This window comes from Cucurbita pepo, chromosome LG17 (genome assembly GCF_002806865.2).
Source record: "Cucurbita pepo subsp. pepo cultivar mu-cu-16 chromosome LG17, ASM280686v2, whole genome shotgun sequence".
Classification (NCBI taxonomy): domain Eukaryota; kingdom Viridiplantae; phylum Streptophyta; class Magnoliopsida; order Cucurbitales; family Cucurbitaceae; genus Cucurbita; species Cucurbita pepo.
Window position 1 is genome coordinate 3155669 of NC_036654.1, and position 15204 is coordinate 3170872.

At 32.0% G+C, this 15204-nt stretch overlaps 2 protein-coding genes across 7 annotated transcripts; one reads left to right on the forward strand and one right to left on the reverse strand.

Annotated features, from left to right (window-relative positions):
* Positions 1-1312: 1312 nt before the first annotated feature.
* Positions 1313-2681, forward strand: LOC111778285 (RING-H2 finger protein ATL60-like). The gene has a single exon (XM_023658006.1). It carries the CDS (start codon positions 1525-1527, stop codon positions 2371-2373), a length of 849 nt encoding a protein of 282 aa, XP_023513774.1. The 5' UTR covers positions 1313-1524; the 3' UTR covers positions 2374-2681.
* Positions 2273-10014, reverse strand: LOC111778283 (pumilio homolog 23-like). 6 transcript variants are annotated; one of them, XR_002812510.1, is made up of 14 exons: positions 9887-10014; positions 9140-9448; positions 8642-9005; positions 8108-8404; positions 6842-7009; positions 6143-6286; positions 5766-5885; positions 5454-5639; positions 4707-4855; positions 4247-4429; positions 3229-4118; positions 2873-2931; positions 2458-2522; positions 2318-2343 (listed from the first exon to the last, which is right to left on the reverse strand). XR_002812510.1 is itself a non-coding variant. In XM_023658004.1 (11 exons), exons 2-11 carry the CDS (start codon positions 9412-9414, stop codon positions 3689-3691), a joined length of 2316 nt encoding a protein of 771 aa, XP_023513772.1. In that variant the 5' UTR covers positions 9415-9448; positions 9887-10014; the 3' UTR covers positions 2936-3688. The 6 variants fall into 6 exon arrangements, 1 of the variants encoding a protein (XP_023513772.1); XR_002812508.1 differs by having other exon boundaries at positions 2699-2931; XR_002812511.1 differs by lacking the exon at positions 2873-2931 and having other exon boundaries at positions 2273-2343.
* Positions 10015-15204: the final 5190 nt, after the last annotated feature.

The following is a 15204-nucleotide window of genomic DNA, read 5'->3' on the forward strand; positions in this document are numbered from 1 at the left end:
CCTTTACTTATTTATTTATTTTGATAAACAAATAAAAAATAAAAATACATATTTTCTCTCATTTTTTCTTATTTTTGTCGTGTATTTAACTTAACGATCCAGATTTAGATAAGACTTTGAAATCTTTAGTATGGTAGATAGTATTGTTAATCATTCAAATGTAACAATGATGTTACTTGTGCAAGAATGTTGATTTGTACAGTGATCGAACTCGAGATTTCTATGTGAATAGAGATGTATTTTCTATTGTTTAATTACTTTATTATCTCCTTCAACGTTGAATGCTCGATCGTAACGACCACATTTGTTAGATACATTCATTTGAAAAGTATTAATTCATAGTGTGTAAACTTATAATTATATTAATTAGATTTTTAGACTTTGATAAAAGAATTATTTAGACACTCAATTAAAAAAAAAAAAAAAAAAAAAAAAAAAAAAAAAAAAAAAAAAAAAANAAATTATTAATTTAGCGTTTTAAAATTGTATCATGTTTAATATTATGTTTAAAAATAGCATTAACGTTACTAATTATTTTTTAACAAGAGTTAATAGTAAAGTTCTAAGCTAATTTTGAAACAAATAATTAATTCTTTTTTGAGTAAAATAGTTTTTTTTTTCTTCAAAGTTTAAAGTTAATTTTGAAACAAATTATTAATTATTCCCATCCCAAAATTAGGTGGATGAATATTTTAGATTTTTTTTTTAAATTAAGAGAATTCTTATTTTTTTTTACCATTTAATGATAATATTAGAATTTGTAGAAGTTGAAAATTTAAAGTTTAACTCCCAAAATCTAAAATAAGAAAAAAAACAAACAATAGACAGACAACAAGCCATATATAGAGAGATGCTTTATCAATCTGAATAAAGAAGGCATAAAAGAGATTCCTAGTTTAGACGAGTACCCGTCTGACATTCTAACGTTGCTTCTTCTTGGGCCCAAACGCCAAGGATAACATTATATATACACGTACGTATTTGCTTATGAAACATATTGATTTATTTTTTTCGATTATATTAAAAAATAAAAACTTTAAAAGAATAACAAACGGAAAATTACCTATGAAAAACCCGATCCCTGCAAAAATGAATAAAAATAGGTGACAAAAAAAGCTTTTCCGTCCCCGTCCTCGTCCCCCGTCCTTGTCCCCGGACATCTTTAGTCATGTATCCTGCAATATCTTTTGGAATATTAGAAATATAAATGTATAAATCCTTCATTAATTGGGTCCAAAAAGCAGGCAAAAAAGATGGACCCAGTCCAAGGGGCAATTCCACGGAGAAACCGAAGACGACGTGATGGCTTTAGGCTGAGACTTTGGTTCGTTCAACCGTCCTCCTACTTAACAAACAAACTTCCATTTTTCTTCCACTTTCTCAGCACAAAAAAGTCCACCACTCCCTCCCCACAAGTCTTCGTTCAACCCAATTTCCCTTCTTTAAAGCTCTCATTTCTTCCCATTCTCAAATTTCATTCCCCATTTTCATTGAATCTTCGAGTTCTGCTGCCAGATTTTGCCAATGGAAGAACATGCATCGGGGATCAGTAAGTCATTCGAGGGCTCTCTTACCATGGAGCTAATGGGGAAGATCATGGCGGCGGCCATTTTCATCCTCTTTTTGGTGATTGTGTTTGTTTTGATTTTACAGCTTTACTCCAGATGGTTATTGTCCCGCATTGATGAATCGTCGTCGGATTCTGCCGTTCTGCGTCGGTCTGATCAGGAGTCTGCTGTAGCTACATTAACGAAAGGGCTGGACGCCGCTGTGCTCCGGTTGATTCCGGTAGTGGTGTTCTCGCCGGAGGATTTCAAAGAGGGGTTGGAATGTGCTGTGTGTTTGTCGGAGTTGGCTCAGGGTGAGAAAGCTCGGTTGCTTCCAAGGTGCAACCATGGCTTCCATGTTGATTGTATTGACATGTGGTTCAAATCCAATTCCACTTGCCCTCTCTGCAGAGATCCAGTGGCTCCCAAATCCTCAATCCCCACGGAGATGAACTCTGCAGAGGATTTGGAATCTGGGTCTTCAATGGAGTCTCCTATTTTTCCTACGAATATTCTGTTTTGGGGGAATCAAATGCAGATAAGTTCAAGAGGGGTTTGTTTGGAAGAAGCTCAAACTTCTTCTTCCTCTTCCTCTTCCTCTTCTTCATCATCTAACATAAGGGCAGATGGAATGGTGGTTATAGACATTCCAAACGAGCCCTCTTCATCGTCCTCCAGCACCAGCGGCCGTTCCGCCGGTGAAGAGATGAAATCAGTGGTGACATCCAGATTGAAAACGTTGAAAAGGCTTCTGAGCAGAGAGAGAAGAATCGGCAACAATCTCACTTCCCTGAATCTTGAACAAGCAGGGAGAGCGCAGAGTTAAAAAAAGAAGAACAAGAATCAATGGCTTTGTTTCTAAAATCTTTTGCACATATAAAAGTTAGAAGAGTCAAGGGTAAGAGCTTACATATCATTCTTTGTTCCAAGCCAGAGACTGTGACCTCCATAGTCCGGCTGTTGCCATTGAAAAACCTGTGCACAATTATTTGGATGATATTCAATGTGCAAATTTAGGGGTTTTGTTCATCTTCTCATGCAAGAGATTGGGTTCTAGTGGATGAAGTTCATCCTTCTTTGTTCTGTGTAAAATGTATCATCAAGGGATCAAACAAATATTATTAAGTTAATTGATATTAAATTTCCCCCACCTAGTTTGAACAACGAATATGGTTTACTATGAAAATTCAAAATCGATAGTCTTCAGCTGCCAGGATTGAATTATTCCTCCAACGCTCAAATACCAGAATACAACAGAGGAAATATCAAATATTCAGATGTCAAACTTAATCTAACTTGAATTAATAATATCGAAATTAACTAACCCGGATTAATACGTTGTTCGTCGTACACAGAGACAGAGACAGGAGAGACAAAAGTGAATCTAAAAATGAAAGCAACAATGAATTGCGTCAACATCATCAAATTCAGTTGTAGAACAGAAATGCAGAATTAACCAACCTTGACTTTATAGTAAATTTCCTTTTCTACACGAAGTTGACAAAGACTATAGTTTCATCATAAAAATACAAGACTTTTGAATACATTTGAAGACCACATATGAGGCATCAAACTTACAAATGCATCAGGAGACATGAATCTAAAAAGACGAAACAGTTGCATAATTAATGAAGAAATACGGAATTGAAAACAAAATTAACAGAGGAAGACGAGATTTTACTTGATTCAGAATGAGTTGTGGCCATCTCTTGTTGCACTTAACAGACAGCAAAATCTTGGACAGTGAATTTAGGTGGTTGGCAGAGAGATACAAGAGATATCCGACAGGAAGAACCATATTTTCCAGAGGAAAGCTTTGATTACTGACCTCTCATAATTCTCTAATATTGGCCTGGTCACTTCCAAGATCTTGTACGGTATATGCTGCATCAGAATATCTTCTCCCACCCCACCAAAAAAAGAAAGGAAATTTCCTCTATATTGCTTGAAAGCCTGTGCCACAACTCCAAAAACTGTATCTAAAAATAAACAATCCTCATCATCATCAAGCTCCCACTTTCCTGGTGAAAACTCCTAAGCTACAAATTACTGCACTTTCTATAGCTTATTTTTGAAGACTTTTTTGCCAGTCAATGCTTTTGCGACTGCTGCAGTGTACAAGGATTGGTTTGGGATCGTAGCTATACTTTCCGTTTCCTTTTGCCTGCCTCAGCATTCTCAGACTGATCGTTATTCCGTTTCCTTTTGCCTGCCTCAACATTCTCAGACTGATCGTTATTCCGTTTCCGTTTGGAACTTTTCTTTCTCCCATCAAAGATATTATTATCTGTGGAAGGTCTGGAATATGTTTTACCACCCTGCTTGCCCTTTTCTGACTTGCCCTTGAAGCCAGACATTGATAGAAAAGGGATGTCAGAAGTTGGGTGATGCCCAATCTCTTGCATAATTGTCTTCACATCCTTTGGGCGCGATGTATGCTTCAAACTATCAGCAAGGAACTCAGTCTTCAGTGATTTGGACCTTCCAGACCCGAATGTATCATGAAATTCTTTGTAAGCTGATTCCCTTGATGCTTGTTTTGACCTCCATTGGTCAGGTCGGGATGCATATCTAACATGAAGCATAATTAGTAAAAAGAAAAATCAATATAATCCGAATGAAACATGCATCCCCTACTCATATGACGAAGGAAACAGATCAAGATCATATCCATAAAATAAAAGGCATTAATTGTATACCCTTCAACATCCAACTTCCTCAAGAGATGAGGTCCTTGCTTGGTTTTGGAAAGATCGCTTTGTAAAGCTGCCAACTCAGAAACAATGGCCTCCCGTAGTGACAAGTTACTGGAATTATAGCACTTTTCAACTGTAAAGGAACTTGATGACTGCATTGCAAGCTCTCCAAAATGTCCTCGTAGCCTTTCAGTTGAGAATATAAAAGCTATCATTGATTGGGTGCAAAACTAATAAAGAAAATATCCAACAAACTGATGGATGCTTCATTGATTATTCCCGACCAACAAGACTATCATACACAATCTATGTAATTAGAACTTTAAAGATCATGCATCAGAATTCAAATAGATGTCCCGCCGGGAGCTCTTAGTTCAAAAGGGAGACAAAAATTATAGAAAACATGATAGAGAAAGGAAACTTTCTGTACATTAAAAGCCATCAAAATAGTTCGATGACATACTTCATAACTAATCTGCGCTTCAGTTTTGCAGGGGCGTCAGAATTTAAAAAAGCTTCAATAACACGAGCTCCACTGGAGTCTTTTGCTACTTCAAGAAGATGATCGGATTCCATTGATGTGATACTTGTAATGAAAAGTTGAATCAGTTCCTGAAACATAGAAATGCTAGGTCCTTCAGACTTGAGAATAAATCAAACCTCAAAAAGTTTTATCCAAGCAAATAGTTCAAGAAAGTTCATGAAATCTAAGCAGGAAGTCTAATGCAATTCACGTTGGTTCACAGTCAATTAGCAGTAATGCAATATACACTACAAAGTAAATAGGTGGGTCCCATCCTGCAAACAAGAACCTTTGATCTAGATTGTAGAAACTATAGAGTAACAATGTAAGGGTAAATTTTTTCCACATCATCAGACAAAATTGAATGTAAACTATACAACCGTCCAAATTTGAGATAATTGTACTAGGATAATATAGCCAGGTAATTAATCTTCCATGAAAAATGTTCCTTACCCAAGTTTTGGATAAGGAACCATAAAATTGCATAAATGGTATAGAATTTCATTAAACAATACAGAATTACAAAGAACAAAGTAGATAAAATCAATAATAGTAACAACAGTAACACAAATAAGCATAGACTTCAATATCTGGGAGGAAAAAAGAGCATAAACTTTAATGTGAATGTTTAGTTTGCCCTTCCAAAATCAAATAAACAGCAATATCTGGGAGGGAAAAAAAGCATACACTTCGATAACGAAAAACTGTCTGCAGGATTAGAGAGCCCATGACATGTATTTTAACTCCACTAGGAAAATCCCATTTGGCTTTATCTCCGCATGAGAAATATCTGTCAACATACAATATTCGAGGAATAATGCATCCTGGAGATTCATCAGTTGAACATACAGCACGAACAAGAGCTTCACAACACTGTCAAATATCATCAATTCATAATTAGAAAAGTAGACAACAAGTCAAATAGGATCACATCAACATTCAAATACATGTTTATAACAAGTCAAAATTTTGAAGCATAAAAAAAACTAAATAATAGACCTTCTGCTCATGTGTTTGAAGCCTCTGACTTGCAGCAATTAGAGAAGCGACAACTCCTGACCTTCCCATATCAAGAAGATCTCCAACTTTTGTTCCAATTTCTGACCATAGCAACTCCATCTAGGTGAAAAAAAAAATATGAGCACGAAAAAGCAACTCCTTCGGAAGTACTGACACAACAAGTTCCTAGTCTATGTATTGCAATAGTAGAAAACTATTGAAGATGCACTGCGTGCCACATATTTGCATGTGTACCCTAGTGTGTGAGAATGACTAGGAGAGGAAGGATGTAAATAAGATGTCATTGCAATTTCATTAAGTAAAAAGACGTTAATACTTCTTTTTTAGTTTAACAAAAAAAAAATGCTAATACATACTTGATGTTTATATTTTATGTTAGAAATTAGCGCTTGGACAGCGAAGTTTCCACAGGGATGAGATGACAACTCGAGCAATGAATTCTTGAAAACTATTGTGAAGAGTTCATTGAATATGTTTTCTGGAGCCACTTCCAAAATCACCTGCAAATTCACGCTACAAGAATCAGTACATCAAATCCTAAGAAAATACTGTTCTTTTTCCTGAGATTGGAGTATGGGAAAAAAATACTGTTGATGAAAACCATCTCATATATGCACCAGAAATACAAATTAACTTTACAGAACAAATATATTTCAAGTGCAAAAAATGGAATTTGGCCCTAGAAGTAACCATTTCTTCTGCACATTCTCAAGCCTCATTTTTTTCTTCTTCCTATCTATTTTTCAATTGTATCAAGTCTATTTAATGTCCCAATAACCAAAAACTGAAAACTGCCTTATGAAATAAATAAACTTGAAAAAATAGATTGGACTTTGGAAGGCATGTAAAACCTGACTGCTGAATTTAAAAGGTCAAATATTATCCCACCAGTACAAATTTTACAAGTACAAAGAAAATATCAAAGACTATTAGGTACTGGACAAATATGATCAAGCAAACAAATTGAAAAGTTATAAGTACTTAAATACATGTATAGCATGCTAGTTTACTCCCATAAGTTCAAAAGCAACTCCAACTAGGATTGTACATCTCACCTCCATTAAATGACTAAAGGCGGTCTCTTTCATCAAATCTATAACATCTCGAACAACAGATATTTGTATATAATTTCCTTCAACAGAATCTTTCTCGCTACAGCCAAGGAGGATGGGAATTATATGACTGAGCTCATCGTCTTGCCCCACCAATGACTTCAGAATAGTCTGAAAGGTAGTGAAAAATCAATTACTTCAGCATAATTAACGGGAAAGCTGAAAAAGAGACAAGGTAAGAAGCCAGTTAAAGCATTCATTGGTAAACTTAAAAGTTTGAAGGTGCTAAAAGTGCAAATCCATTAAAGATAAATGGTCGGCATCACTTCATTCAAAGAATCCACCATTTACCTCAGAGTCACAACTCCATTTAAATTTATTAGTTTATTACTACATATAAAAGAAACAAAACTTTGTTCAAAAACAACAAAAGAATACAAATGAAATGCATCTATATCTGAAAAATAGTCAAAAGACAATGCTAAAGGAGAAGCTCCAAACCCAAATTTACAACAAAAGGTCTCAATTATAAACCTTTAGAGAAAAAGAGAGAGAGATAGATCTCCTAAACAAGCAGATGGCGGCCCAAAAAGTAAGCATTGAAGTAGATACTATGCAACTCCCAGAACCTCCTCCCAATCAAGAACCATGTTAAACTTTTTCCCCCAATTTCACTTCAACCAAGTATTCCAGAAAATAGTCGAGAAACCTGCCTCTAAATGTAATAAATAAAGAAGCTAAAAAAAAACAGTGTTCTCAAAAACACTTCTGGTGTGCTTCTTACAAAATCAATATCCCTCCATCATCCATTAATATTAACAATAACTAGACATGATTGTAAATCCTTTCTTCCGCCTTTTTTCAAGCCTAGAGTCAATTTCTAGCTTAAGTTTTTAGAATTTTCATGCGTGGAAAGTGGAATTTATTTAGTTGCCAAATGAAGGGGAAGAACAATTGAAAGATTGGAAACGAATGAAATGATCATTGTCGAATATACATTTCTATCGAAATTAAACAGCTAGTGGCCAAATATTGACATAGAGGCCACTTCCATCCTCTTGGAAGCATAAGAACAAAACATAACTAAATATATATAACCCATACACCTAAAACATTGGTCATAGAAGTCAACTATCGGGTTGCCTGATATACATGATCGTAGAAGCTAACCAACTATACTTAGTTAACTTGAAATTCTTAAAAACATAAATAAAAGAATAAAAAGAATTATGAAACCACAATATAATAGTATATTTCATAAAACAAAACCTGAATAACCAAACTGCCGAACTGATCAACTTGCAGGATCCTGACATCTTTTCTTGCACCCTTTAGCAACCCAAAGATAAGCAACTTCAGTGATTCCGGGAAGCCTATATGGAATCCACTATCTCCATTAGGCCGAGGTGCCTTGATATTCAACCGCTCTGCTAGCACTTTAGATGATTTTCTGCTATGAAACTCTGAAGACTCTAGACTTACTCCTTTACAGAGATGAAGAAGGCTACGGAGAACATGAGAACCATGGCAGTTACACATCACATCCAGAGGATTGGATACAATTTCCTGAAAAACAATCATATGCCTAAGGTTACTTGTCTACAAGTATAGGCATATAATCTAATACACACAGGCAATAGGCACATTCTTAATTACCCAAGTCAATGATTATGACCATCAAGAAACTTCATGCCTAAAGCAAGAAAAGTTCAAATGCTTTGTATGCATATAAAAACAAAGTAATACAAAGTGAACCTTCACCATCCAAAAGCTAGGAAAAAACAAGTGACCAAAACTTCACACCTTACATATCGCAGTTAACGTATCTTCAACCAAAGGATAAACATCTTTGTCTTGTAGGTGCATAGCTAAAGACTTGATAGCTGTTTCAGCAACATGTGAGCCAGATCTATCCATGGCAATAGATGGAAACTGCTTGGCACAGCCATGGAGGAAATTGCAAAGGTCATCAACATTACAGCCTTCAAGAAGACTTTGCATAGTGTGACTTAGGATATAATCAGTGGCAAGTTCAAAATCCTTCCCCTCAGCTTCCGCTAGAGCATTACCACATATAACCGATCGTTCTTCAAAATCGACCGTATCACTTTCAAATAAATTAGAAATCTCTGTGAAGTATTTTGTTGTTTCGGGATCAACCTGCTTCCTATAGGACACTTCCCTCATGAGTATAGTAGAGAATAAGGAGCTAAAAAAATGCACGAAATTAAAGAAAATCTCTACTGTGAGCTAATTGAATGTCCAATAAAAACAAGTTTACCGTAAAACGAGGAACACTACCTAATGAATGAAGTTTGAGGTGTGGAAGTACTTTTCATCTTCGGAAACCTTTTGTCAGCGTTCAGGCTTCCACCATCTATCATCTCAAACGCGTTCTGGTGGGTGTCATTCCGATCAAAGCCACCATGACCTCCTCGTTCAGCCTTCCTACTCATGCCATTTTTCCTTCTCGCGCTTTTATACGTTGATTTATCCTCACCCATTGAGTAGTCTTCAACTGAAATAGAGCTTCTATGTCGCCTAGAAGCTAGAGCTTTCGAACCAACAGAAACCATATCCACCGAGCCACCAAGTTGAAAAGAGCTCCGACTGTACAGAAATTTAAATTGTTAGTGGAGGAGCGGAAATCAATGCATAAAAAGTAGTGCTCGAAGATTTCACTGCAATTACAATAAAATAAGAACGCTCCATATTTCAAAATACCGAGAGAGATTCTATCGATTCTCGCATGTGAAAAAAAGGAACGAATTCTCTAACACGTAATGTAACAAACGCATACTTCATCGAATTGGCATAGACGACAAACTAAACAAAATTTGGCCAGCAGCGTGAACGAAAAAAACAAAAAAAAAAAAAATCAAATCGATTAGCTCCTGACCAACACAATGCTAACTAAATAAATAAATCATCCATCATTCATATAAACTGCAGCACACAAATTTCGACTGACTGTCTAGAGAAGGACCAAACAAAGTAGAATTTCCAGCAAAACTAACAAACGTATTAATGGAAAACCGAGAAACTTACATTGAAACAGCTTGTTTTCAGAAACTCAAATCGCGAAGCGGAAGCAAGAAGAAGATGGCGAGAGAATTGGTGCCGTGAGTCGCCGGAAAATTTTCGCCGTACAACCTCAATTCAGGGTTAACATTTTCTTTTTCTTTTCTTTTCTTTTCTTCTTATTCAAAATTAAATTTAATTTAATTAACAAAAATTTAAAAATATATATCACAAATGGGCTTAGGGTTTTAGAATTCTACCGGACTTTGCCTTTGCCCCGTTTGCCGTTCCTTTCTGTTGGGCCTGCTTCAAACCCATTCGTAGGTTGCCCCTTTTTTTTTTTTTTTATTTTCACATTAATTCCCATTTTTATTCCAAATAATTAAAGTCACGGGACAATTATGGAATTTTAATGTTTTTCTTATTTAACACGTTTTTGCATTGACTTCAATTATTTATTTTAATTTATGTTAAAAGACTCGTAGATGATGGAGTGTAAGAAATTTTGAATTTAATTTTGAATTTAATTTTGAATTTAATTTGTGTTGACAAAGAATGTCGTCATAATTCAAATTCATATTATTTTTTAATCCCTTTTGTCACTCCTTTCAAATCTAACAATAATAATAAATAACACTAATATTAGATTTCAAAATTAGGATTCGACATTTCCTTACATCTTTTATGACATGATCACGTTACTTACTCTCCTTAATTGAGATATCTACAAATAATTGTTGCAATCAAGAACGTCAAATTAAATTATCATTTATATATATATTGAGAATGTTTGCATAATCCACCACACCTAAATGATGTAAAAGTTATCTTATTTATAATCAAATAAATTACCATGATATAAAAATAACAATAAATGGAAAAATACATGTGCTAAGGAGTCAAACACCATCAAATATGATATATATGTAAACTATAATTTATTATTATGTATAGTAATTTTTTTAATTTAGTATTGAATATTTCAAAAATATTAATTTCGTCTTTTGAAAAGAAAAATGGTCTAAAATCAACAATAATACACCACGTACGTACCAAATTTTAAGACATTTTGGATACTCGTAGATCAAATTTTAAAAATGTCAGCTTACAAACGGACCCAAAATTTGTAGTTTTCAAAAAATTCAACCCAAAATTAAAGAAAAAAAAATCTAACCGAACTCAACGTCTATGATTTGGGTTTGACTATTTAGATTAGTCAATTCTCGAGTAATGTGAATTACGTGTTTTTAAAAATTCTTTTTTATTTTAGAATTGACATAATTGTTCTTAATATTTTAATTTAATTTATAATTAGTTTGAAATTAATTTTGAATTGGTCCATTATATTGACAAAAATTCAATTAAAATTTCAAGGGCCAAGGACAATAGTGTAACTTTACCCAGTTTTCAACTTTCACCTAAAACACTTTATTATTATAATTATTGCTTTTCCTTCTTTTATTGATTTCATACCATTTTTCAAACCATTCTTAAATTCTAATTTTGAATCAAATTCGTTAGTTCCTTCCAAACACGTCTCTTCTCAATATTCCTTCTCTAATTTATTTTTAAACGGAAAAAAAAAATTAAATTAATAAAAATACCATTAAACTTTGAAATACTTTTTAAATTTTAATGGGCGTTTAAAAGTAATTAATGTTAAATATAAATAATTAATATTTTATTTTAAAAATACGTTTAAATTTTTAGATGTATTTAAAAAAATGTTCGGTAATATCTTAAATTTTTTTTATAAAAAGAAAAATTCAAAATTACCTTAACGGAATCATTAATATCATATCTCAAAAATACCTATGAACGTTTGAAATTAATATTAATACATTGTACGTTTAAGAAAAAGTTTAACAAGTTCAATAAAATTAATAAGAAAGATGATACGTGTAAATAGACACCTTTCATCATAAATTGACATAATACTTTTATTTATTTATTTATTTATTTATTTGTAAATATATATTTTGAAACAGTGTATTTAATAATTTTCATCTAAAATTATTGTACAATTTTTTGTAAGTATTATTTATTTATTTATTATTAATACCCTTTTTACCATGATCCTCTTTGACCCAAAAGATTGTGGTCAGATTCGAGCGTAAGTCTAAGTATCAAGGGTGTGACACCCGAATAAAATAGGAGTACGTAAATGAACTTATACCACATTTGAATGAGAATGATCTTGATGATGCTATGACTAGCAAAGACTTAAAAGAATTGAAAGTTAAGACCTATACGAACAATGTGTACCTTTCTTTTCAGTGACTCAATCACAAGAACTACATAGTTAAACATACTTTTCTTTGAGCGATTCTATATTCCTCTTATGAATTTTTTAAGATACATGTGAGTGTGGACAAAATATGTTGAAAGGACTCGTGTTGATTTGTAGAAATAGTCTCAGTGAGAGGTAGACAAGGAGATGATGTTGTAAAAAGTGCAGAAAAATATTGTGATCACCACGTGTTCCACAAAGAACAAAGAACAAAATACGGACAAGACTATTAACAAACAACCTCTTGCCAAATATGTTTCTTCCGTTAAATGAATGGTCATTTCCCTTTATTTATATTGTTAGGATACTTTTCTGCTGCCACGTGTCGAATGGAAGTAGAAAATACAGGTATTCCAGTTGGTTAGGATAGTTTTAAAAATCAATTTAATTGTTCGTAATTAATATTTAGGTTATTTATTCAATTTTTTTTTTGTTTAAAATATTAGTTTATACCACCTTTATTTATTTATTTATTTTCAAATATCAATTACAATTCAATTAGAATATATATTTAAAAAAATTAACTTCAAATTAGTTAAAATTATTTTAAACAGTTATTGGAGAATAGATAATTATAAAGTTAAATAAAAATAAAATAAATATATGTATAAATAAATAAAAATAAAATAGGTTTTTCACTCCCAAATATAATTTAAAAAAATTAATGAAAATGTAACAAATAACATTACAATTTATTTATTTTATTAATAATTTAGCCTTTATTTTTTTTTTATTATCCTATCACCTCTAAAATATAATAAGTCATCCTTTCACTTTCTCCACGTCATCATCACAATAAATTTTAGGTTCAAATGCAAATTTGACAAAGAAATAAAAAAATAAAAAAATAAAAAAATAAAAAATAAATAAGGTGTTTGCAAATAATACGTTTTTATATCTATAAATAATTTAAAAAAACACTATTATTCTTTTCCCATTAAGCTTTACCCTAAAAAACATTTTAGTAAATAAAATTCTCCAATTTTATATTATATTCAAATAATTTTTATAATCGATATTTTTTTTCCCTACTATTTTGGGTTTTTTTAATATTTAAATCTATTTTTTGTATTTTTTAATAAAATTGTTAGATCTAATTAAAAAAATTATAATAGAAATGAAATTAATTTTAGGGGTTAAAAAATAAAATTAAAAATTAAAAGTGGAGAAACCGACATTGGAAAACAGGTGGCTATAATGGTATTTTTCTTTTTTTTTTTTGAAGTTCGCGTATATTTAATTATAAAATTTGAGGTGACGTGTTCATTTATTGGACAATGGCTACGTGTTTAAATTTTGCACGAACAAAACGAGAATTTGGCTTCGAATATTCCCACTGGCTTGTTGCCCAAGCCATGGACCTAAAAGAAAATGCTTTTCGTCAAATGTCCATTTTGCCCCTGTTTTTTATTTTATTTTTCAAGCTTGTTTTTATATTTTTTAATTTGTAAACTTACTTTCATTTTTAAATATATATATATATAGAGAAAAATTCCAAAATATTACTGACATAAATCTTTTACTTACATAAAATTAAAATATTATTTTAGTCATATATTTTAAAATTTATTGGTTAAAAACTATATACTTTCAAATTAGCACGTCAATTTCAAGTTTTTTTTTTACTGAAATTAGGTAAATAATAACAATAATTTTAAGGTAAAAATATACATGATATTTTTTTCAAAAATTATTTAATAATTAAAAAGTATTATTTTGTTAAAAAAAATATTGCTCAGCCTTGTTATAGTATTTACCTCTAAATTTTAATAAATTTTATTTTAAAAATAGATAAAGTAAATATTATCACGTGCACTAAATAATTCTAAATTTTAAAAGCTAAATCTTTATAATCATTAATTTTAAACCTCAATTAGTACTTTAAATTTAATCATTAAATTTTAATAAAAATTTATAATGCACGAACCAAGAGATCCCAAACATACAATATACTTTAATGAAGATGTGAAGAAAATATAGTTGAAATTAAAAAAAAAAAATCAATTCATTCCACATTATTGAAGAAGAATGAAGTTTCATGTTATAAATTTTGGGTGGATTACAATTAAGAGTAATTATATTCCATTAATGTATTTGAAGACTTTTTATTTAAATTAGGTTACAGTTATTAATTATGATCATTAAATATGAATGTTAATAATTTTATTTTGAGGCTAGAGTAAGTAGACTTCGAAAATGTAGTAAAAAAAAAAAAGCATTTCTTTAGCCAATGGTTAAATTTCTTTGCCATTGTTTAGGTTGCATGTAGAATCATTCAAGCTCGACATGATCAATCTTACTTGTGGGGTGATTCGAATCTCAGACAAGTGTTATTGTCTTGAGATATTTGATCAACAAGAATCATTCAAACTAGACATGATCGATCTTGCTTGTGGAGTGATTCGAATCTCTAACAATGTTATTGCCTTGAGATATTCGATGAACAAGGTAATTCAAATCTTACCCTCTTGTAGTGATTTCCACCTATCCACTTTGAAATTAAACTCGATTTCATGTAATATTTTATTTATAGTGATAAGTACGAGCTTTGAAAATTTTGAAGAAATTTTAGTTTTAATTTTTAAAATTTTTCTTTATAATTTGTTAAAATTCTCTTAATATTATATTAAGAATTAAAGCACTTTGAAAAATAGTATTTTAATTTAATTAAAAATTAAATGTATTTGTGGAAGAAATTAACGGATTTTCTAAAAAAAGGAAGAATAAAAAAAATAAAAAAAAAACATTTTCACAGCTCAGTTGGAGAGAAAGGAATTTGACGAAGCAAGAATTGAGATTGTAAATCAGTGAGATGCTTCGGCATGGCATGGAACAAGCTGGAATGGATTTCCATGGCGGAATGAATGGAGGAGGGATGAGAAGAACAGGGGCGCCGCTGTTCGGTATGGGAATTCGATGCAAAATGCATATCAATGTCGCAATCCATGTGCGGCTTCGTGACCAGACGAGTTGGTCGGCTTTGACAGCGACAAACGCAGGTGCGTGTACCATCGACGAACTTTCCTTTTCTCTCCCCCAATAAATCTTGACGCGG